This window comes from Magallana gigas, chromosome 9 (genome assembly GCF_963853765.1).
Source record: "Magallana gigas chromosome 9, xbMagGiga1.1, whole genome shotgun sequence".
NCBI lineage: Eukaryota > Metazoa > Mollusca > Bivalvia > Ostreida > Ostreidae > Magallana > Magallana gigas.
In genome coordinates this window covers 11,362,381-11,387,672 of record NC_088861.1, presented here as the reverse complement: position 1 = coordinate 11,387,672, position 25,292 = coordinate 11,362,381, and the positions used below count along the sequence as shown (strand labels likewise).

Genomic DNA, 25,292 nt, shown 5'->3' with positions numbered 1-25,292 from the left:
CGCCCTCAAAGATAGTCATAAATGTTTGGTTTTATGAAAAATATATATATTGCTAATATGTGTTGTTTTGTTTTTGTAGATAAAAAGAACACAAGAAAATTGATTTATATACATGTAATAATTAAACTGCACTTTTGAGAGCGCTTCTGCATCGAACTGCACTTCTGAGAGCGCTTCTGCATCTATATACGTGTTGTTATTTATTTTATAAATTATTTATGTTCGTTTGAGTGTAAACGAATAAGAACATAACTTCTAATTCAATAGGACGTACCTCTCTTTTGAACATTGACAATGGGTATTTAAATAGGTTGATATAAGTCCTCATATGCAATATTTTTTAAATGTTAGCATAGAAATTGAAGTTTAGACATAATTGTCCATATTAATTTCATAAATTCTGAAAAATCATTCAAAATGAGTTTCCAAAGGACAATTCAAAATAGTATATATTTTCAAAACGCTTTGTATACACTGAAACTTGTAGTAGCCCACAATGCCTTGCAACTCATTCACCTGATTGGTTTGTCGATACAAGTAAACAGATAGCCAATTTAGTATGCAAAGGACTATATGCGGTTTTATGCATTTTTTGCCCCCAAAATCAAAGTTTTAGAAAGAGCTTTAAAAATTAGGTGAAAGATATGTAAAACCATATTGGAAATAAAGGTGTAAAAGGTTATCACCACTGTGACGTCATAATGTAGAAATGACGTCATGAAGATTGCATTATTTTGATAAATTGATGTTTTGTAGCAAAATATGGGTGTTTTCCGATGGTTTTTCGACTCGGAAACATCGAGCGCAGGTTTGCTCAAGTACAATTTTTTAGTATAATGTGTATATCTATCGGACGAAAAATATATGTTAAAATCGCACTTGAGCAGACCTGCGCTCTATACTTCCGAATGCAAAATATAGAGCAAAAATGAGAATATTTTCATTTGTTTGCAAATTTGCGGGAATTAGGTCATTTAGGTGCCGTCATAGATAAACAGCAAATGAGCAATGATGACTAAAATCAAGATTAAAGTTATAGACATCCTCTATACAATGATTTGTGAAGATTTTATTTTTATACGATACTATTTAAAAATTGGTTAAAATCGGGGGCAGATATTTGACCAAACCGCACATAGTCCTTTATGCCGACGTCACAAAATATAGTGGTCTCGACCTGAAAAAATGTTCATACTCGTACTACAGCTGAGTACACAAAGGAGCTTTGTCAAAGGCATACTCAAAATATTTCATCTATATAAAATGCAGTGCAAGCATATTATATTGTTACATATTGTGATGCTATTGCATTATACGCTATAATTACATCATAATTACATGTATATAAATTAATATTAAAATCAACGAAATATCTATCTTTGTGGAGAAGAATTCAGAAGTTGTGGAGAGCTGCAACTAAAATTATCAATTTTTTTTTAGACATTTCGCTTAATTATTTAATGTACATATAAATGTACGTACAAATAATGTCATTGTAATAACTATAATAACACTTCGGAATCCTAAGAATTCTGGTTCTATCCAAATACGACCCTACTCTCCATTATTTAAAATCAAAAAATTAATGTAGATATATACAGTGTATAATCCAAATAGTACTCGGCGGAGAATGTACTACAAAATTAAACTTTTACAACCTCGGTTTTTTAGTCGTACTCAGTGGAACACATACTCGGAGTACGAGTCTGAGTACGAGTCTGAGAGGTTTTATAACATTTGGGCCAGGTTTCTTGTTGTAATTTCAAAAACAAAAAACGATAAAAAAAAAAATATACCAGCAATCCAGCACGGTAACTTATGATAGTTTAAATCTCGCAAAAGGAATCGGTTTGCATGAAAAATATTTGATTTGTCATTGACCAAAAACATAGACCCAGCACCTTTAAAATTTGAATATGTTAAGATATAATATTTACAAAAGTTTTAGAGCTTCTAAAACTTAAAGTGAAAGATTGATTAATTAAACCTATTTGTGCCAGTTAACAGTTTGAATTACATATATTTTGAATGAGCAGACAAAGCTTGTTCGAGCCTGCGTTCAATCATCTTCCTAGCCAAGGCTTTTCTGTCCACTTCGCTCCACTTCTGCCAAGGTTTTTTGGCGAGCGGAGTAGACAGAAAACCCTTGGCTAGCGATAATGGCGTTCACTATCTCAAGAAGGGGAGTTTAAACTGTTTGAAAATAAACGAAAATGTTGGGGGAAAGTAGAATTATGAACTTTAAGTCATCTTTTTACATTCATGGGAACTGGAATGACAATAAAAAATGAATAAACTTCATACGCATATTTGAGAAAAAACATATAAATACATTACTGTATTAATCTTATATAGTCCATCTATATTACATTGAATAAAATACAGATATTTGCTGCATATTAATATGAATGTGACATAAAAAAAAATTCTCTACGTACTGTAGGCCTTGAGTGAAGGAAAAAGTAGGAAATTTTACACTTGGTGTATCAGTAGGTCTAAATTCCTGAATTTGTGTCGCATTAGTTGTCGTTGAATCATGCAGTAATAAACCGGCTCTTGTTGTTTGAGTACTTTTATCCTGTTGTAGTGATGCCATTTCAGCCATGGTATTCATAAAAGGCCATTTAGTAGTTTGTATATTGTCAGTCTTTAGTGTAAAGCATTCGGGATCTAAAATTGTTTTTTGCCAAAAATGTTGCAATACAAGCTTAAGTTTACTAATTCATAATTAGATAGTCGTAATAATTTGCAATGATTAGAGTATTCTATAGAATTAAACAATGCTCTAACCTAAACTCTAAAAAGGGGGAGGAATTACTAAATTGTAGGAACTTTTTTACCAATTCCATTGATTTTTTTCAATTAAAAAAGTTCACACCAGTACATTGAACAATGTAATTTTCAATTTTTCGATTTGAAATACTAATATCATAATGATGGATTTACAAGTTATGTTTTTAACGTGATAAATTTCTTTTTACTTAAAATTATCAAACAAGTAGATATTTTCATGTTATATTTGGTTTTTTTTTACATTTTTTTTATAGGAGAAAGGAATGTTTGGGTTTTAATTTAACTCTTTCAGCTTAGAGAAACAAAAATTTTTGTTATTTAGCTTTTAAGTGATAGATAACATTAATTGACTTACATTTCCAAATGTCAGTGGAATTATACACATGCGAGCATGATCTGCAGTAAGCATCTCCACTGCGCTGTAGTACTCCCCCATATATGTTGTATTCTACACAAACTTTTCCTGAAATCAATTCATATTTTGTAATAAAACTTTAATAAAGTTATGTTTATATCATAAGTTAAAGTACGATATTTCATTTTGATATGTGTTCTTTTTCATTTATTATTTTTACTGAAAAAGAAAGATACGTGTACACATTGAAACGTTTGGGTCAATTTTCGTGGATTACAGTACTAATTTTTATAGGTTCATGGGAACGTATTTCTTAGATTTACTGTATTAAGAATGAATTATTAGTATGAATAGATTATTAATTATGGTTAATCATTCGCAGGAGAGGGGTATCCACAAACGAAATCCACATCTTCTAATGGGTTTACAGTGTCAACACAATGCTTACCAAGTATAGGTATATTCGGGGTACAAAGACTAATCAGTTTTGTCTTTAATGCATCTCTAACACAGTGGTACTCATCATTCTTTTGACAGTTCAGTCGTGAAGCCTCTTTCCATTCTTCTTCAGATTTGGGGCAGGATTGCACGTTACGATAACATACACATTCCTGTGAAACAAATGCACATAACACTAAGTGTTGAATTGTGTATCTTATATCATTAATATGCTTTAGTCGTTAGCTTCTTTTTAAAATTACTTTGCAAATTATAGAGTATCAGTACGCATGTCTTACCATTAAGAGTTGGAGTAAAAAAAATCCAGTGATATAGGTCTGCCGTTTTACTGCAACTTTGTCATCAAAATAAAATGAAGAATTTAATTAGATTGCAAACACAGGTTCATGAATCCTACTTTCATATCATTAACTTGATTCGAAATTTACAGAATTAAAATTTATTCATGCTTTAAAAGTGGCTTCATATTTATAAATCCCTCAAAATACTGATTTTTAGTAAACATAACAAATACACATAGCTTCCGCAGCTTCTTTTTTCTCAACATTTGATAGGCCGATTGTGTAACGTTTTAGGTTATAATTATTATTATTTTTAACTATTAATTCAAAGAACACTTAAGTTTTCTACTTAAGAATCAGGCACGTAGCATCGGGGGTGGGGATTTTTTGCGCAGCAAAGATTCTTAAATTTACATACAAAATTTTGAATTAAGATGGAGTTGCCCCCCCCCCTTTTTATGGGATCATGTAAAAATTTGAATTGAAAATAAGGAAATGATCAGTGAAATTAAAGTTAAAAGTATACTACCCCCTCCTCCCATCACGGTTTAGAATTTTCAGGATTTTGGAAAGTAACATTTACCCTTTTTTTGGCTTGTCAAGATTTTTTTGGGATGAGTCTGCCCCCCCTTCTTTCAAAAACGACGCTACGTGCCTGAGAATCAAGTTATACTTTAAACACACAAATCGAAAAGTACTCATCGGTTAACCATAGTGTCATATATAAGTTTTTAAAACAAACTAGATGATAACCTGCGCAAGCGCGGGGATTAACACTTTAGACATTATTATGATGTAATGCTTAATATGTAGAACCATATTTTTTTCACTTTTGTATAGACTTTGTCTGCTTTTGTCCTTATCTTAATTTTCAAAATTGAAATTTAAAAAAAAAGCTTTTTTTATCATACTTATTTCAAATCAGTGAATAGATATTTAGTGTATATGTATATCTCTCTAAATTTGGTTCTTTTAGGTCAATTTTCAATATAATTTCTATTACTGTCCCAAATAATAATTTCAGATAAAAACAAATCTGGAGGGGGGAGGGGGCGGGTCCCCATTTAACTTCCCCGTTTTATGCATACATCATTTATCCATATTGACGTAGAATACAATAATCTGTTCATTAATGTTTACAAATTAATATCTAAGGTTTACAACCAATCTGTCATTGCTTGGAAATCTATGAAATTATAACACGCTAGTTTATGCATTATCATCCATTTGCATACATATTTTAAACCAAAGTTGTCAGATTAAAAGTACATGTACATGTATCTGCCCGATGGTTAACTCGCCCTTCACTTTCCACCATGATGTCAATTAGTCAACCCGTTTCTGGGCACCCTGCTTTAGAAAGGGTTTTTTCCCATTAATACTAAAGTCGCAATAATTGTTTTATTTTATTTATTAACTTTTTGTATTAACTGAAGTCCGATCCAAGGTATTTGCCCGCGATGCATGATGAACTCGTCTTACACTCTTCGTAAATTAGTCAAGCGAATGAGTATCAAAACTTAAATCGCCCATTAAAGAAACGAATTGACTCATTTTATTTTTTCAACATTTCTCAAATCTTAACTTCTATGTATTCTCTAAATAGGATCACAGTAAATATATTCACTCTTTACGTAATCATTCAATATTATTTCATTGCGATTATATTATATTATATTTTGATCGAGACTATCCCGGACTTGGATCCGCCGAAGCGTGTCCACCACCTTACTCTCATTTTTGCTATTTCGGGCTTGTTTATCGAAAATGAAAGTATTTTGATTAATTTCACAATAGTAACTTATCAGTCAAAATTCAGTTATACCTTACGGACATCATCACTCGTGTTTTAAAAAATACGAGTTACTTGCTTCCTTAAATTAATGGCATGTTCTCATTTTGCCTTAATTTGAAGCTGCCATTTCGCGGTTGTAAAGTCTGAGATGAATAAAAGCGCTACGGGAACTTCTGATTTCATTTTACTTGGAAATACTGGTAAAATAGGCAAAAAAAGTAATGTGATATGGGGATTTCTTAATGATACACCTTAAAAACAAAATTAACTTGTTAATTGACAAGATGGTTTCATAATCTTATGACATTTTCACAATCTTTTATGTAAATATTATTCTACAGGCAATGTATAATAACTACTGTGATTTATATATTATTAAAATATTTTAACTTAACACTAAGTCTTTTAATCTCGATCAATTTTACATCAAATTCAAAAACAATTTTGTATTAAGTTTAAGTTTTTTGTAGTATTGTAAAGTAATAATTCCTACTAGACTTTGACCCGTGCGCGCACGGGTTGACATTGCATATCGGACATTTACGAAATAGGTACATCGACACACCTTATTATTAACATTTACATAACAAAGCTATAAGCCTACAATAATGCTATTAATTTCACTACACTTTCCTTAGTGTGAATAATCTAACTGTGTCTCAGGAAAGGCCCTCACCACAGTTAGAATGCCTCCCTTATATCCGTAATGTAGCAGAAAATTGCAGAATCGCTCCGGAATTTGAGACTGCAAATACCTTTCAACTAAAAAATTTTAATCCACTGAATAGAAGAATTCAACACCTTTTCACCAACGTGCACGTATTTTCTTTGTAAAACTTGGTCCGTAGGACATTATATTCATTTTTACGATAAATGATTTTTAAGATTTCTTAAAATATTTTATGCATATTGATGATTTCTGTTAAGTTCGCGAGAGTTATCTTTCCTGCGGTATTGTAAAAGTTATTCAGCATCTTCATATATGGACACAAAATCAACGTCGCCGGAGGTAACCAATGAATTTATTCCGCGGTAAAATCTTGGGAGCGTCATTTTAATAGCGTGGGTTCTCACTTCTTTCAGGACGCCGATAGCTAAGCATTGAAAATTTTCAAAGCGATCTATAAAGCGGTAAGGTTTATATTTTTGTTTTATTTTACTGATGGAGCCCAATAAAGTACTTATATTGGGTCATTCTATTGTACGCCGCTTTCAACAATTCCTAGTAAGTAATGAGGATGTTAGGTACTGTGAGGATCTTGGTCTAAGAGCAAATCATAGGATATTTTATAGAGGAGTGGGAGGTCGCACTATTTCGGGCATTCTCCGCGAGGATGCGAGTTTCATTGAAAAAGTAAAACCTCGTAACATAATTCTAATTGTTGGGGGCAATGATGTTCGACGTGCGACGTCTTCCGAAGAATTGGCAGCAAATATTGAATCTCTTGTATCGGTACTGCACTATAGATTTTGAGTCGCTCAGATCCATGTGTGTAAATTGTTGCCACGATTTAAGCAATGTTTTGATTACAACAGTACTGTGGATGAAGTAAATATCCTTCTCAAATCTTCTCTGCACAGATTTGAATTCGCTTCATTCTGGGAGCATAATGACCTCTTCCCTTCGCCCAAGTTCAAGGCGTGTGACCATAAATTTCTTTTTGACGGCGTCCACCTCAATAAACAAGGCAACGTTCATCTCTATAGAAGTTTGCGTGGACTTATTTTGTCTAGAATGCGTTAAAGTTTCGGGCGATTATCTCTTGTAATTTCAAAGTAATCATATATATATCTATAACGTCATATATGTAGATCTACATACATATATATTTAGTATTATTTTATTTCTTGTAATAAGCAAGGAATGGAATCCAGTATTTGATATCCATCACATAGTTTTATCATAATTTACTTGTGTTTTCCTGTAAATTTTCAAATTTTTATTGCCTCACTGAGGCAGATCTCATTGCACTGGAATAAGCATAATTTACCACTGTTTTCATTATAATTTTCATATGTAATTTTTGCCTCTCTGAGGCGGATCCCATTGCACTGGAATCATCACAATTTATTGGTGTTTTCCAGAGATATTTCATATTTCTTTAGCCTCCCTGAGGCGGATCTCATTGCACTGGAATCATCACAATTTACTTGTGTTTTCCTGAGATTTTTCATATTTAATTTTTGCCTCCCTGAGGCGGATCTCATTGCACTGGAACTTGTGTTTTCCTGAGATTTTTCAATTTAAAAATTTTGCCTCCCTGAGGCGGATCTCATTGCATTGGAATAAACACAATTTACTTGTGTTTAACACAAATTTATTTGTGTTTTCCTTACAAATTTATTTATTTTTTTCCCCGAGGTTTATTTTATTACATTACAATTTATTTACAACAATTTTATATGCATGCGTTGATAGTGGATTTTATTTTTAAATCTACTTTTCATTTTTGCTTTCCTTAGGTTTGTCAGTTAATATTCAATAAACTACACAATAAAAAAAAAAATAATAAAAAAAAATAATAATAATAATAACTAGACACGATCTCGTTGCGAGCAACGAGGAGGTCTTCCGTCCGATTTTTAGAAGAGGAAATGACCTTGCCTTTTATCTTCATCAACGAAACATATCAGGAAATGCAGATGTGATCTTAAAGAGCGATGGATGAAGGATTATCCACCCTGTAGGATCCTTTATTTTAAGGACCAGTCCCATTTTATTTCATATTAAATAAGAGGTCTTTTGATTAAATAACAGGTCTTATAACCTGTAATAAAAAGAAACCGAAGAAAAAAAAGAGGGTCTTCCTTTGTAAACGGAAGACCCTAATAACAATAAGAATAGAAGGGTCTTCTGCTGAAGACGGAAGACCCTAATAATAAAAGACTGCTTTTGTCTAAATCTTAATTGAAGAGTGTTTTTCAACTTGTACTACAGTCCAACAACCCTTTTATGTTGATTATTTTAGTTAGAAAATTAAATAAAAAGGAGAGAAAGAAATAGAGAGAAAGAACAAATCATGGCTCCGGCGAGATTAGAACACACAGCCTTTGCAGGTGTCTCAAAACATGGCTGACGCAAAATAATTCCCGAATTTGTGTTTGAATTTGGGGCGTTTCCGCCCGGGAGAAGAGCTGAGTTTTTGTATGAGATGAAAAACAAAGTTTAAGATGTCTGACTATTTAGGTTTGGTAACAGTGTGAGGTCATTTGAAATATTGATGCGTGTTTGTGTCTGGAGGGGGTGAAAAGACCCGAGCTTGATTTTCGTCGTAAATAAATCGAAAATAGAATTTTGGGGTGTGGATCTCGGATTCGGTTAACAACAATTTAGGGAAGTCCTAAAACAATGACTGATGCATTTTACCCATGTATTTCAGTGTTGATAAATTTTTTTCGTGTCGTTTACTTTTATGTTTGACTGTTTTAATTTAGCAGGATTAAAATCTTTATAAACGTAGAAATAACGAAATCAGCAACACGTAAAAATTTGAAGACAGTAATTTCCACAGTTCTAACATTCTTAAGTAGTTCGTACACTATCGTAGATACAGACTAAACGGAAAACAAGAAATAAACATACAACAGAAATATTACGCGGCTGCTTACATCCCTTGTACTCTGTAAATTTTAAGTCCCCGTACGGGCTATAATACTCGCCGTTTGATCTCAGAAATTTCTTCTTAATTGTTCAATCCGCTGCATAGTTGGCAGACAATAAGAATGGGGTCCGAGGTACATTTACATAAAATTTCATTAGGATTGAGTGAGGGGCTCGGGAGTTAGAATTTTTTTCTACAGTACATGTCAAGCACGCTAATCGAAACTCAAATGCCCAAAAATTCAGAACTCTCTTAAAAATGAACGAATAGGTCTGGTCATTAGTACAGTAATCTAGAATTGAACTAGGTTGAAAATTAAGGTTCAAGATGAAAGATCCAGTAAAATCAGGCCAGAAAAACTAAATAATTTTGTGAATAGGAAGGGGGGGGGGGGGTCGGTGCGTGTACTGTGTAAATTTCATTTCCACGTTTAGGCAATTTAAGCGCCGTTTAATCAGGAATTTCCTCTTAATTGTTCAATCCGCTGCATATTTGACAGACAATAAGAATGGGGTCCGAGGTTCATTTTCACGAATTTTCATTAGGATTGAGTGAAGGGCTTGGGAGTTAGAATTTTTTTCACAGTGCATGTCAAACACGACAATTGAAACTCAAATGCCAAAAACTTCATAACTCTGTTATTAATGAACGAATTAGTCTGGTAATTAGTACAGTAATCTAGAATGGTAATTAGTTAAAATTAAAGGCCCAAGATCAAAGATCAAGTAAAATCGGGCCAGAAAAACTACTAGTAAATGGGGGGGGGGGGGGGGGGTTCGGTCGGTGACTTCTATATTAAACGTAGAATATTAAATTCTAAATATCACATATTTCACAATTTCTAAATAAAATACATATGTTAGAACAGTGTATAAGCGTTGTTTGAAAGATGTAACTATTGATTTTTATTTTTTTTTTTACATTTATTCATTCTCATAAACGGGTGGTCAGTTTTTAAACCTTGCTGCAGTCACCCGTTTGTTTGTATAGTTACGTGTATAAACATTGGAAGTTTTTCATAATCCCAGACAGGCAACAGGTTTGTATCAGTATATAAATTATTTGAATCCATAGACATTATACTGTAACTTGATATAAAATATATATAATTTTTGGACGCCAATGTACATTTAGCTTCTATCCAATTTACTGCATGTTACCTGTACTAGTTCTTATTCAAAAGCTAAAACATTTGTACTTGAGAGAGAGAGACAGAGAGACAGAGAGACAGAGACAGAGAGATTACATTTTATAATGTTCAGGAAATCAATAGATAAGCAACCTATGTCAATAAAAGCATGTATACATGCATGTGTGTATCTATATATGGGATTAAATACTAAGCAGTCCTCCTTTTTAAGCCGAGTAGAATAACGTTGGTGCATTGCTAAATGTTGTGTGCATACAGTCATTGAGATGGCGGCATTTCTTTGATGCCGGCAAAGCGACCCAGTGAACTCTAATGCGGTCGAACTGCAGGGGCACTTCGGCGGCATGTCTTTGATGTCGGCGATACGACGAGCGTCGGAATTTAGAGAGCTGCTGACAGAAAAGAGTTCTATATTTGTACTGAAAAAGCCGCTATTTTTTTTTTATTTATGACAAAAATAAAACGGAAAACATTCAAATCCATCATTTTAAAGATAAAACCATTAATCAAAACACAAATAAGAAAAAAAAAAGATTCGGCACTCAGGGACTGAACCCGGGTCGCCTGGGCACAAGTCCATCACTCTAACGACTGAGCTACGCGGAACCTCGCTTCAGAACTTTGGGGTCCAAAATCTCAAGAATGCGTGAATCGATTTTAAAACGAATTTCACATTAGGAAGTTTTGAGAGCGTCTCTATCGAATGAAAAAATAAAAAACATTCAAATCAAAAATTTTTAAAAATTAAGGTTTTTCATTTCCTTCCGGTGACGACCGGAAATGACGGCGGACGTTCGGATATGCGAAGGGCACTGCGGCCGTTCACTCTCTACCTTCTCTGAAAATTTGAAAGTCCTATCTTGAATACTTTTTGAGAAAAACCGTGAACAAGCAAAAACATAAAATTTTTAATATCTCGGTACCGGAAGTGACGACGAAAAAAATCTCGTGTAATTTTCTTACAAATTTTGTCATGAACAAGATCTGAAAGTTTCATGAAAATCGGCTGAAGCGTTTTTGAGAAAACGTGACAGAAAAAAAAAATAATAATAATAACTAGACACGATCTCGTTGCGAGCAACGAGGAGGTCTTCCGTCCGCTGAAGACGGAAGACCCTAATAATAAAACACTGTTTTTGTCTAAATCTTAATTAAAGAGTGTTAAACTTTTTCAACTTGTTTTACAGTCAAACACCCTTTTATGTTGAATATTTTAGTTAGAAAATTAGACAAAAAGGAGAGAAAGAAATAGAGAGAAAGAACAAATCTTGGCTCTGGCGAGATTAGAACACACAGCCTTTGCAGGTGTCTTAAAACATTGCTGACGCGAAATAATTCCCATTTTAGTAAGAAAATTAGACAAAAAGGAGAGAGAGAAATAGAGAGAAAGAACAAATCTTGGCTCTGGCGAGATTAGAACACACAGCCTTTGCAGGTGTCTCAAAACATTGCTGACGCGAAATAATTCCCGAATTTGTCTTTGAATTTTGGGAGTTTCCGCCCGGGAGAGGAGTTGAGTTTTTGTATGAGATGAAAAACAACGTGTAAGATGTCTGACTATTCAGGTTTGGTAACAGTGCGAGGTCATTTGAAATATTGATGCGTGTTTGTGTCTGGAGGGGGGGGGGGGTGAAAAGACCTGAGCTTGATTTTTCGTCTTAAATAAATCGAAAATAGAATTTTTAGGTGTGGATCTCGGATTCGGTTAACAACAATTAGGGGAAGTCCTAAAACAATGACTGATGCATTTTACCCATGTATTTCAGTGTTGAGAACGTTTTTTCGTGTCGTTTACTATTATGCTTGACTGTTTTATTTCAGCAGGATTGATAACATCTTTATAAATGTAGAAATAACGAAATCAGTAACACAGTATTCGGTAAAAATTTGATGACAGTAATTTCCACAGTTCTAACATTCATAAGTAGTTCACACGCTATCGTAGATACAGATTAAACGGAAAACAAGAAATATACATGCAACAGAAATATTACGCGGCAGCTTACATGTACTGTGTAAATTTTAAGTCCCCGTACAGGCTATACTCGCCGTTTGATCTCAGGAATTTCTTCTTAATTGTTCAATCTGCTGCATATTTGGCAGACAATAAGAATAGGGTCCGAAGTACATTTACACAAAATTTCATTTGGATTGAGTAAGGGGCTCGGGAGTTAGAATTTTTTCTACAGTACATGTCAAGCACGCCAATCGAAACTCGAATTATTTGAATCCATAGACATTATCCCGTAACTTGATATAAAATATGTATAGTTTTTGGACGCCAATGTACATTTAGCTTCTTTCCAATTTACTCCACGTTACCTGTACTAGTTCTTATTCAAATGCTAAAACATTTGTACTTGAGAGAGAGAGAGAGAGAGAGAGAGAGAGAGAGAGAGAGAGAGAGAGAGAGAGAGAGAGAGAGAGAGAGAGAAAGAGAGAGATTACATAGCGTTTTATAATGTTCAGGAAATCAATATATAAGCAACCTTTGTCAATAAACGCATGTATACATGCATGTGTGTATCTATATATGGGATTAAATACTAAGCAGTCCTCCTTTTTAAGCCGAGTAGAATAACTTGGGTGCATTGCTAAATGTTGTGTGCATACAGTCATTGAGTTGGCGGCATTTCTTTGATGCCGGCAAAGCGACCAAGCGAACTCTAATGCGGGCGAACTGCACTTCGGCGGCATGTCTTTGATGTCGGCGATGCGACGAGCGTCGTAATATAGAGAGCTGCTGACAGAAAAGAGCTCTATATTTGTACTAAAAAAAAGCCGCTATCTTTTTTTATTTATGACAAAAATAAAACTGAAAATATTCAAATCCATCATTTTAAAGATAAACCCATTCATCAAAACACAAATGAGAGAGAATAAAGATTCGGCACTCAGGGACTGAACCCGGGTCGCCTGGGCACAAGTCCACCACTCTAACGACTGGGCTACGCGGACCCTCGCTTCAGAACTTTGGAGTCCAAAATCTCAAGAATGCGTGGATTGATTTTAATACGAATTTCATATTCTGAAGTTTTGAGAGCGTCTCTATCGAATGAAAAACTAAAAAAAATTCAAATCCAAAAAATTAAAAAATTAAGGTTTTTCATTTCCTTCCGGTGACGACCGGAAGTGACGGCGGACGTTCGGATATGCGAAGGGCACTGCGGCCGTTCACTCTCTACCTTCTCTGAAAATTTGAAAGTCCTCTCTTGAATACTTTTTGAGAAAAATTGTGAACAAGCAAAAACATAAAATCTTTAATATCTCGGTACCGGAAGTGACGACCAAAAAAATCTCGTGTAATTTTCTTACAAATTTTGTCATGAGTAAGATCTGAAAGTTTCACGAAAATCGGCTGAAGCGTTTTTGAGAAAACGTGACAGAAAAAAAAAATAATAATAATAACTAGACACGATCTCGTTGCGAGCAACGAGGAGGTCTTCCGTCCGATTTTTAGAAGAGGAAATGACCTTGCCTTTTATCTTCATCAACGAAACATATCAAGAAATGCAGATGTGATCTAAAAGAGCGATGGATGAAGGATTATAGACCCCGTTGGATTCCTAATTTGAAGGACCAGCCCCATTTTATATCATATTAAATAAGAGATATTTTGACCTAATAACAGGTCTAATGACCTGTAATAAAAAGAAACCAAAGAAAAAAAAGAGGGTCTTCCTTTGTAAACGGAAGACCCCAATAACAATAAGAATAGAAGGGTGTTCCGCTGAAGACGGAAGACCCTAATAATAAAAAACTGTTTTTATCTAAATCTTAATTGAAGAGTGTTTTTCGACTTGTACTACAGTCCAACAACCCTTTTATGTTGAATATTTTAGTTAGAAAAAGAAATAAAAAGGAGAGAAAGTAATAGAGAAAAAGAGCAAATCTTGGCTCCGGCGAGATTAGAACACACAACCTTTGCAGGTATCTCAAAACATGGCTGACGCGAAATAATTCCCGAATTTGTCTTTGAATTTGGGGCGTTTTCGCCCAGAAGAGGAGCTGAAATGAAAAACAACGTGTAAGATGTCTGACTATTCAGGTTTGGTAACAGTGCGGGGTCATTGGAAATATTGATGCGTGTTTGTGTCTGGAGGGGGTTGAAAAGACGCGAGCTTGATTTTCGTCTTAAATAAATCGAAAATAGAATTTTGAGGTGTGGATCTCGGATGCGGTTAACAACAAGAAGGGGAAGTCCTAAAACAATGACTGATGCATTTAACCCATGTATTTCAGTGTTGAGATTTTTTTTTCGTGTCGTTTTCTATTATGTTTGACTGTTTTATTTCAGCAGGATTGATAAAATCTTTATAAATGTAGAAATAACGAAATCAGTAACACGTAAATTTATTCGGTAAAAATTTGATGACAGTAATTTCCACAGTTCTAACATTCATAAGTAGTTCACACGCTATCGTAGATACAGACAAAATGGAAAACCAGAAATATACATGCAACAGAAATATAACGCGGCTGCTTACATCCCTTGTACTGTGTAAATTTTAAGTCTCCGTACAGGCTATACTCGCCGTTTGATCTCAGGAATTTCTTCTTAATTGTTCAATCCGCTGCATATTTGGCAGACAATAAGAATGGGGTCCAAGGTTTTTTTTCTACAGTCATGTCAAGCACGCCAATCGAAACTCAAATGCCCAAAAATTTATAACTCTCTTAAAAATGAACAAATATGTCTGTCATTAGTACAGTAATCTAGAATTGAATTAGGTTGAAAATAAAGGCTCAAGATGAAAGATCCAGTAAAATAAGGCCAGAAAAACTAAATGATTTTGTGATTAGGAAGGGGGGGGGGGGGGGTCGGTGCGTGTACAGTGTGTAAATTTAATTTCCACGTATAGGCAACAAGCGCCGTTTAATCTCAGGAATTTCGTCTTAATTGTTCAATCCGCTGCATATTTGACAGACAATAAGAATGGGGTAAGAGGTTCATTTTCACGAATTTGCATTAGGATTGAGTGGAGGGCTTGGGAGTCAAAATTTCTTTTTTACAGTACATGTACATGTCAAACACAACAACTAAAACTCAAATGCCAAAAGCTTCATAACTCTGTTAATAATGAACGAATTGGTCTGGTAATTAGTACAGTAATCTAGAATGGTAATTAGTTGAAATTAAAGGTCGAAGATCAAAGATCAAGTAAAATCGGGCCCTAAAAACTAAATGATTTTATGAATTTGGAGGGGGAGGGGGTCGGTCATTGACTTCTATATTAAACGTAGAAAATTAAATTCCAAATACTGTGGTTTCATCAATATTCGTTGAATACCATTTTTCGTGGATTTCGTTTTTAGTTGATCCACGAAATTAAATGTTCATTGAAGTTCAATTTTTATTATCATTTTGTATTGATAGGGTCATTGGCAACGAATTTACGTATCATTGAAACTGTGATTTTCACTTTATCCACGAAAATTGACGCCCTTGGATATTAATGAAACCACAGTATCACATCTTGCAATATGTGGTATTAAATAAAATACATATGTTAAAAACAATGTATAAGCGTTGTTTGAAAGATGTAACTATTGATTTTTTTTTACATCTGTTTATTTTTAGGCTCAAACACTCATAAACGGGTGGTCAGTTGCCAAATCTTGTCGCAGTCACCCGTTCGTTTGTATAGTTACGAGTATAAACTTCGGAGATTTTCTTAACCCCAGACAGGCAACAGATTTGTATCAGTATATAGACATGCACAAAAAAGGAAAAAGTACACCATCATTGATTAAAATGACTTTTTAGCGTTGATTTCCAATCAGTAAGAAGACAATCATTAAACAATGAATTTCAGAGAGAGAGAGAGAGAGAGAGAGAGAGAGAGAGAGAGAGAGAGAGAGAGAGAGAGACAGACAGATTTTCTAGTTTTTTGTAGTGTTTAGGGAATCAGTATATCAGCAACGTATGTCAATAAACGCATGCATACATGCAAGCGTGTATCTATATATGTGAACAAATACTAATCAGTCCTCCTTTTAAAGCCATGTAGAATAACGTTGGTGCATTGCTAAATGTTGTGTGCATACAGTCATTGAGATGGCGGCCTTTCTTTGATGCCGGCAAAGCGACCCAGTGAACTCTAATGCGGTCGTACTGCAGGGGCGCTTCGGCGGCATGTCTTTGATGGCGGCGATGCGAACTGCTGACAAAAACGAGCTCTATATGTGTATTAAAAAAGCTGTTATTATTTTTATTTATGATAAAAAAGAAACGGAAAACATTAAAAACCATCATTTTAAAGGTAAAATCGTTAAACAAAACAAAATTAGAGAAGAAAAAATAATCGGCACTCAGGGATGGAACCCGGGTCGCCTGGGCACAAGTCCAACACTCTAACGACTGAGCTACGCGGACTCTCGCTTCAGAACTTTTGAACTCAAAATCTCGGGGATGCCTGGATCGATTTTAACACGAATTTCATATTCTGAAGTGTTTTAAGCGTCTCTATCGAATAAAAACATAAATAAAATTCAAATCTAAAAATTTGAAAAATCAAGGTTTTTCATTTCCTTCCGGTGACGACCGGAAGTGACGGCAGACGTTTGGATATGCGAAGGGCACTGCGGCCGTTCACTCTCTACCTTCTCTGAAAATTTGAAGGTTCTATCGTAAATACTTTTTGAGAAAAATTGTGAACAAGCAAAAACGTAAAATCTTTAATATCTCGGTACCGGAAGTGACGATCAAAAAAAGCTAGTGTACTTTTCTTACAAATTTTGTCATGAATAAGATCTGAAAATTTCATGAAAATTGGCTGAAGCATTTTTGAGAAAACGTGACAGAAAAAAAAAAAGAATAAAAATAATAGTGAAAAAGAAACAAAGCAATAACAATAAGGTCTTCCGTTGGAAACGGAAGACCTTAATAATAATAGAGGAAAAGAAACAAAGCAAAAACAATAAGGTCTTCCGTTTCCAACGGAAGACCTTAATAATAATAGAGGAAAAGAAACAAAGCAAAAACAATAAGGTCTTCCGTTTCCAACGGAAGACCTTAATTAAGTATTCCGGAATTTTTATGTTTTATCATATATTTTCCGATCTATTCAGACCGGATGTTGACAATTGTTTACTTACCAATATCAGTGAATTTGTAATTTTAGTTATCGTCATCAAGAATAAGTATGCCACCAAAAAGAACAAGCCAAGCTCGCGCAAAACCACCAACAGTCTCAAAACAAAAGAAACGCAGGACATCAATGAACTTGGAAGTGGTTTCGCCAGCTTTATCCGTTTCGCCAGCTTTATCCGGGCAGGTCTATTCGCCGGAATGGCGATGTAATATACGTAGTGACATGTATAAAAAGGTCGATAACTTGTGTTGTGTATAAGCTATCGTCATTCGGTTTTCAGTTTTTTCATCTATGGATATAGGGCTATCGAAATATATAAAAATAATTTAGATAATTAAATGTTTAATATGCAAAACCTTTGCCGGAATGAGCTATGGTCGTAAAAAATAGGCGCCGGAATGAGGTAGTCGTCTTCATAAAACAGTTAATATCTCAAAAAGTTTTTAACATTTTTTCATTCGGACACGATTTTTTTAATTATTACGACCATATCTTTGAAATATGTAAAAATTAAATCTATATGTTTTGATTTGATATATAAAACCTTTGCCGGAATGAAATTTTTTCGTTGAAAAAGAATGCCGTTATCGTGCAGTCATTCCAACATAATCACCTGTATCGTTAATACCCTCGAATATTTTTTTATTCGGTAAAGATTTTTTTCATCCTGAGATATATACCTTTCAGAAAATATATAGTTTTGTATGATAAAGTAATATTAGATGCTCAAAACCTTTGCCGGAATTAGAATTTTTCACACAAAATTTACAAATCTTAATCGATTCACCCAAGTATCGCTCAGGTAAAGAAGCCATAATACAAAGAGGTGTGAACAACGCCTGTAATTTTAAAAACACAACGGGACTTTATTAAAACAACACATTCCAATAAAACAACACATATTTCTCAAATTTATTCACGACAATTTCTAAAAAAAATCGCAATTGTTACAGATAGGGAAAAAGCTGTTTCCAATGCTATTAGTAAGTTATGTGCGTGGTACATTAGAAAACTTAGAATCACTGTGTAAATCTGATTGTAAATCTACAATCAATGTCAATGTTAGCTCTGATATTTGTAATTCCAACGAAAATGTCGATGTCGGCTCTGATGAACATGTACCTTTTGTTTCAGAAAGTATAACCGCGGAAACCGTTCCCGAAATTAGCGAAAATAATTCAAAAGGTATTGATAATTCAAATTTATCACAGACGTGTTTGGCTAAATTGACAGTCGCTAATAATGGTGTAACTTTCGTCGAAAATCAGAAGGCTTTCATTGTTAACGGTAATAATAATAAAAAAATATGCAGTAACATTATTTCCTAAAGAATCATGTCAATGTCCAGCCACGGGTACCTGTTATCACATTTTGGCAGCGCGAATCACAATGGGGGACAATATTTCGGAAACAAAGAAAACAATTAATCTTAAGCAGTTGTCTAAGAATAGTTTGAAACGTAACGATAAAAAATCCGGTAGGAAAAAGCCGCGACCGAATGATTGCGACAAGGAAGTTATACCAGCTCCGGATTCCGCCGCCGCCGCGTTAGAACAAGAGGATGTTTGCGACGACATTCCCGTTAAAAAAATCAAATTAGAATGTAAAGAGGGTTCCGATAAGGGTATTCAAGACGAAAAATGGGTTTCTGGACTTAAAGTTTCGCACAAGGAAAATATTTTAGATCCAAAAGGGTGGTTATGTTCCGATATTGTGAATTATTCATTAGATATAATCAAAAAGCAGTTTGATCATATACATGGGTTACAGTTAACAAATCTTGCACCAATATTTGACGTACAAACTAAATCATGGAATTGCGATAAAAAATTTGAACATACTCAACCACCTTCAGTTCAGATACATCATACGGGTAGAAGTCATTGGGTAACATCTTTTCAAAATAACAGTAACGAAATTTGTATTTTAGATAGTCTTAGCAAGAGCAAGAACCAAACAGTAAACACTCCATCTCTTGAAATTCAACTTTCTCTTATTTATGGGCGTGATAACACTTCAATACCTATTAAGATTTTAGATGTCCAACAACAGGAAAATAGCTATGATTGTGGACTTTTTGCAATTGCTAATCTTGTAGAATTTTGTTTCGATCCTGCTCATTCATTCCAAATTAAAACCTCTTTCAAATCAGAATATATGAGAAATCATCTTGTTGAATGTTTAGAAAATGGTAAATTTACAAAATTTCCACAGAATTCATCACAAAGTTCTGACACTTCAAATTTAAAACATAAGATTTTAACAATTCAGTGCTGTTGTTCTTGTGGGTTTCCAGATTGGGTGGATGAAATGGTAGGTTGTGATTTTAAATTAGGGAAAAAACTTTGTAACGTTTGGAAACATTCAAAATGTGCTGATGTAAATAATGATTGTACAGATTGGCTTTGTAACGACCATTGTCGTGAATAAATTTGAGAAATATGTGTTGTTTTATTGGAATGTGTTGTTTTAATAAAGTCCCGTTGTGTTTTTAAAATTACAGGCGTTGTTCACACCTCTTTGTATTATGGCTTCTTTACCTGAGCGATACTTGGGTGAATCGATTAAGATTTGTAAATTTTGTGTGAAAAATTCTCATTCCGGCAAAGGTTTTGAGCATTTAATATTACTTTATCATACAAAACTATATATTTTCTGAAAGGTATATATCTCAGGATGAAAAAAATCTTTACCGAATAAAATAATATTCGAGGGTATTAACGATACAGGTGATTATGTTGGAATGACTGCACGATAACGGCATTCTTTTTCAACGAAAAAATTTCATTCCGGCAAAGGTTTCATATATCAAATCAAAACATATGGATTCAATTTTTACATGTTTCAAAGATATGGTCGTAATAATTAAAAAAATCGTGTCCGAATGAAAAAATGTTAAAAACTTTTTGAGATATTAACTGTTTTATGAAGACGACTACCTCATTCCGGCGCCTATTTTTTACGACCATAGCTCATTCCGGCAAAGGTTTTGCATATTAAACATTTAATTATCTAAATTATTTTTATATATTTCGATAGCCCTATATCCATAGATGAAAAAACTGAAAACCGAATGACGATAGCTTATACACAACACAAGTTATCGACCTTTTTATACATGTCACTACGTCTATTCCGTCGCCATTCCGGCGATTAGTCCTCACCGCTTTATCCCCCGATGTACTGGAAACCATCACAGCACAGGTGACCCAGCGGGTGACGGCCACAATTAGACACGAGTTGACAACGCTGATAAACAACATTAACAGCAACAGTGCTTCAAATTCTCAGGGGAGTATTAGTATAAATCCTCTAGGGGCATCTAACAACAATGATAATGACGGGTTGGTAAGAGAATCTAGACATCTGGACAACGCTATTCAACACTCAGTTGAAGCGGTAGTTGTGGATCACACTGAGAAAATCGCTGGTAAGTGTCCGACAGGTTTTGTAAGTACAGCAGTACCAATTGATGCAAGGGTATCGGATCAAACTAAATCAAAAATTTGGTCAAACCAGTATATAGAATTTGCAAGCCTTTTGTCGAAAGACAAACAAAAGAAAGGTAAGTTATCTATACAGGTCGAAGATGGTGACAGTCCAGGCAAGCTTACAATCCACCAGGTAGAGAACGATTCCCAAAGCGAGGTAACTCTCTCATCCATGCATGACTGGCTTACAGCATGGAATAGATTTGCTGCAATTTATTGTATTAAATACCCAGAACAACAAGCTAAATTAGCTAAACATTTAGAATCAGTCAGAGATATTGCAGACGCCAAGGGCAATTGGAAAGCTTACGACACCGATTTTAGGATGCTTGTTGCCCAAGGACAAGTTTCATGGGGTGATGTACACATGGAGTTATATGTTAATGCCAGACTGACGACAGCTCTATCTTCAAAACCTAACAAAAGTCATAAAGATATGTCATATAGCTCTATGCCAAGAGGTGTCTGTTTCCAGTACCATTCAGGTAAGAATTGGTCAGCAGGCTTTTCTTGTCGCTTCCAACACAGATGTTATAACTGCGGCGGGTCACACCCTTTTATTCAATGTACAAAGCAAGCCAAGCAGCCCTTTCGGATCATGCAGAGGTATCAAAACCAAACAGGTAGTACAAATACAGGGAAACAATATAACCAATCAAAATTATTTGGCACATCCAAGCAAGGGCCCAACACCAATCAAGGTAAATAGACTTGCTCATTGGTTATCAGGGTATGATGAAGATGAAACTAATTTTTTAGTTCAGGGTTTTTCAAAGGGTTTTTATTTAGGCTTTGTTGGAGAATGTCCTGGAATAGAGTCAAAAAATTTAAATTCGGCTCTTACAAGACCAGAAATTATTGATCAAAAAATACAAAAAGAAATTTCGGCTGGTAGAGTTCAAGGACCTTTTGAAAATAAACCATTTTCCAATTTACAGTGTTCACCACTGGGTTTGGTTGAAAAGAAAGAGCCAGGTGAATTTAGAATGATTCATCATTTGTCATACCCAGAAAATCAATCAATTAATGATGGCATACCATCTGATGAGTCATTTGTTCAATACTCATCTATTTCAGATGCTATTCATTTCATAAAAAAGTGTGGAAAAGGTGCTTTCTGTTGTAAAACTGACATTAAGTCAGCATTTAGAATGAATTATTAATATTCATCAATCTCAGTATCAGTTTCTTGGGTTCAAGTGGAAGAGTAAATATCACTTTGATACATGTTTGCAGTTTGGTCTAAGTTCATCTTGTAAAATATTTGAGCGATTCTCAACAGCCCTACAATGGATAGCACAAAATAAACTTGGTATACCATGTATATCACATGTTTTGGATGACTTTATCATTGTGGATATATCGCCAACTCAATGTGTATACAAGCTTAAATCTTTCTTGAATATGTGTTCAGATATTGAGGTTCCCATTTCACTTGAAAAAACATGTGGTCCTAACCAAGTTATAACTTACCTGGGTTATGAATTGGATTCAACAAAAATGGAATGCAGATTACCAAAGGAAAAAATTGTAAAGTGTGTCAACAAAATTCAGTTTGCGATGGAACAATCTAAATTAACATTAAAGCAGCTGCAGTCAATTATAGGTTTATTGAATTTTGCTTGTAATGTAGTGTTGCCAGGCAGGGCCTTTTTAAGGAGGCTAATAGACCTGACCATTGGAGTAAAAAAGCAGTATTATAGAATTAGGATGACGAAACAAGTTAAGGAGGATTGAAGTGCCTGGTATGATTTCTTGAGTAATTTTAATGGTTCTTCAATGTTTTTCCCAGATATATGGTTAAGTTCAACTGAACTAAGGTTATATACAGATGCATCTGGAGCTGTGGGGTATGCTGCGGTTTTTGGTAGTCAGTGGTTCAAAGGAGAATGGAATGACAGTTGGCGAAATCAGAACATAGCAGTTTTAGAATTATACCCAATAGTTTTGGCTGTTGATGTCTGGTCAAAATATATGGCTAATAAGTGCATTTTGTTTAACACAGACAATCTAGCACTCGTTCATGTCATTAATAAACAAACAGCAAAAGATAAGCACATCATGTTTCTTTTGCGAAAACTGGTTTTGATATGCTTGAAGTTTAATATTTATTTTAAAGCTCAGCATTTGACTTCAAAAGAAAATTTACTATGTGATTGTCTTTCTCGTTCAAAGGTAAATCAGTTTTTACAACTGGCACCCTGGGCCGACAGCAATCCAGTCAACATATCTCCACTACCGCCCTTTCCAAATTAGGAGGTGACATACAAAGACTATTAGATGGGAGCCTTACTAATTCTTCTTTAGCTTCGTACTCTCATGCTTGGACAGTTTTTAAAGATTTTGCCGAGAAATACGAGTTAATTATTGAGTTCCCAGTGAAGCAACACATATTGGTATATTATGTTGCCTACCTATTTTCAAAGGACTATGCTGCAACAACTATTTCATCATATCTCTCAGCTATTAGTTACATCCATAAGCTCAACAGTTTTGGGGATCCATGCTCGTCTTTTTTAATACAAAAATTGCTCTTATCAACACGCAAACTTAAACCTTAACAAGATGTTAGAATACCTATTACAAAAAATATTTTGCATCAAATTTGTGACTTTTTACCAGTTACAGTTTCCAATGCATTTGAAAAGGCATTGTTTAAAGCAATGTTTTTGTCGGCCTTTTATGGATTCTTGAGAGTTGGGGAAATAACATCATGTCAAAAGGTAATTAACAAAAATTTAATTCTGTTTAATCAAATTTCCAGGCAGCAAGATCATTTAATTATCAAATTTGTTACATATAAACATCACATTGGCAAACCATTTTTTCTCACTATTCACTCGGCAAGTAACAAAAAGTATTGTCCAGTTCAATGCCTAGAAGACTACATTAAGTTAAGAGGAGTACGAAATGGGCCACTTTTTTGTTATGTACCAAATATTCCAGTTTCCAGGGGTAAACTTTCGGCGGTATTAAAAAACTGTCTATCATTTGCAAAGTTGGATATGAGTCGCATTACTAGCCATTCTTTCCGGATAGGCATGGCGTCGCACTGTGCGGACATTGGCATGAGTGACAGCAAAATTAGACTGTTAGGTCGATGGAAATCAGATGCATTCAAAAGTTATATTAGACCAGTTAATCTAGTATAGAGAGAGCAAAGACTGACTGTGAACTTATGGATATATACTGTTATTCAGGAACATATGTATATTTCTTGATAACTTATAATGCGTTAAAATAATTTGAAATATAAGTTGTTATTTTCTTTCAAAGCTTTAAATGGGTTAGACATATGTATGTTCCTACCTATGATTACTATATATTACAAGTATTAGGTTACATTGTACATCTTTTTGGGTGGGGCATATGTATATCCTTACCCATGCATGAATAGTATTTGTATGTGTTTGCATGTTGATGGGACTAAAGTTTGTAAGGCATATGTATATCCTGGCAAATATTAGTCCATTTTAAAGGTATAGGAATGCACTTTGCCACTTAAAATTTTCTCCCTCCCTCCTTGGGGTCTGAACTTGATTTAATTAGAATTAATCAAGTACATGGCGCTTTCAGACCACAAGGATTATGTTTGTCATAAATTATCTAATCAATCACATCATTGATTACATCAGTAATGGGAGTTATGGATTATTTTAGTTGTAAAATATTATGGGTAAAGAATTAAATATTCATAATTTTATGAACTTATTAATTATTGTTCTATAATCATCTTGTCATTTTCCTGATTATTTCAAACCAAATTTGGTTAACAATAAAGTCACAAAAGTGGCAGAGTGCAACATACCTATTTGTTATGTGATGTTTTGCTGTACAAAGATGAAGGGCTCAGGTGGTTCAATTTTGAGCGGATAGAGGTTAATTATTTCATGAGTGAGAAATAATGCTATATGCAGTAATGGTCTATTTTGAAAATTATCAATTATGGATAAATGATTTTTAAGATTTCTTAAAATATTTTATGCATATTGATGATTTCTGTTAAGTTCGCGAGAGTTATCTTTCCTGCGGTATTGTAAAAGTTATTCAGCATCTTCATATATGGACACAAAATCAACGTCGCCGGAGGTAACCAATGAATTTATTCCGCGGTAAAATCTTGGGAGCGTCATTTTAATAGCGTGGGTTCTCACTTCTTTCAGGACGCCGATAGCTAAGCATTGAAAATTTTCAAAGCACATATTCTATCTTTACTTTCCTAACAAATATAATGTAACTTTTTTGCATGTAATCAAATATTTTTTGTCATCA

The 25,292-nt window shown here is 34.3% G+C and overlaps 1 protein-coding gene and 1 pseudogene across 3 annotated transcripts in view; one reads left to right on the top strand and one right to left on the bottom strand.

Annotated features, from left to right (window-relative positions):
• The window catches only part of LOC117690632 (uncharacterized), a 55,004-nt gene that overhangs the window by 11,119 nt on the left and 18,593 nt on the right, over positions 1 to 25,292 (bottom strand). For all 3 annotated transcript variants that reach the window (XM_034475063.2, XM_066071705.1, XM_034475062.2), the window contains exons 3-6: positions 3,886 to 3,941; positions 3,597 to 3,759; positions 3,149 to 3,256; positions 2,439 to 2,670 (exon numbers count right to left, since the gene is read on the bottom strand). In XM_034475063.2, coding sequence (XP_034330954.2) covers positions 2,439 to 2,670; positions 3,149 to 3,256; positions 3,597 to 3,759; positions 3,886 to 3,941 — 559 coding nt within the window. The remainder of the gene's footprint in view (positions 1 to 2,438; positions 2,671 to 3,148; positions 3,257 to 3,596; positions 3,760 to 3,885; positions 3,942 to 25,292) is intronic.
• Positions 20,818 to 25,235, top strand: LOC136271330 (uncharacterized; annotated as a pseudogene).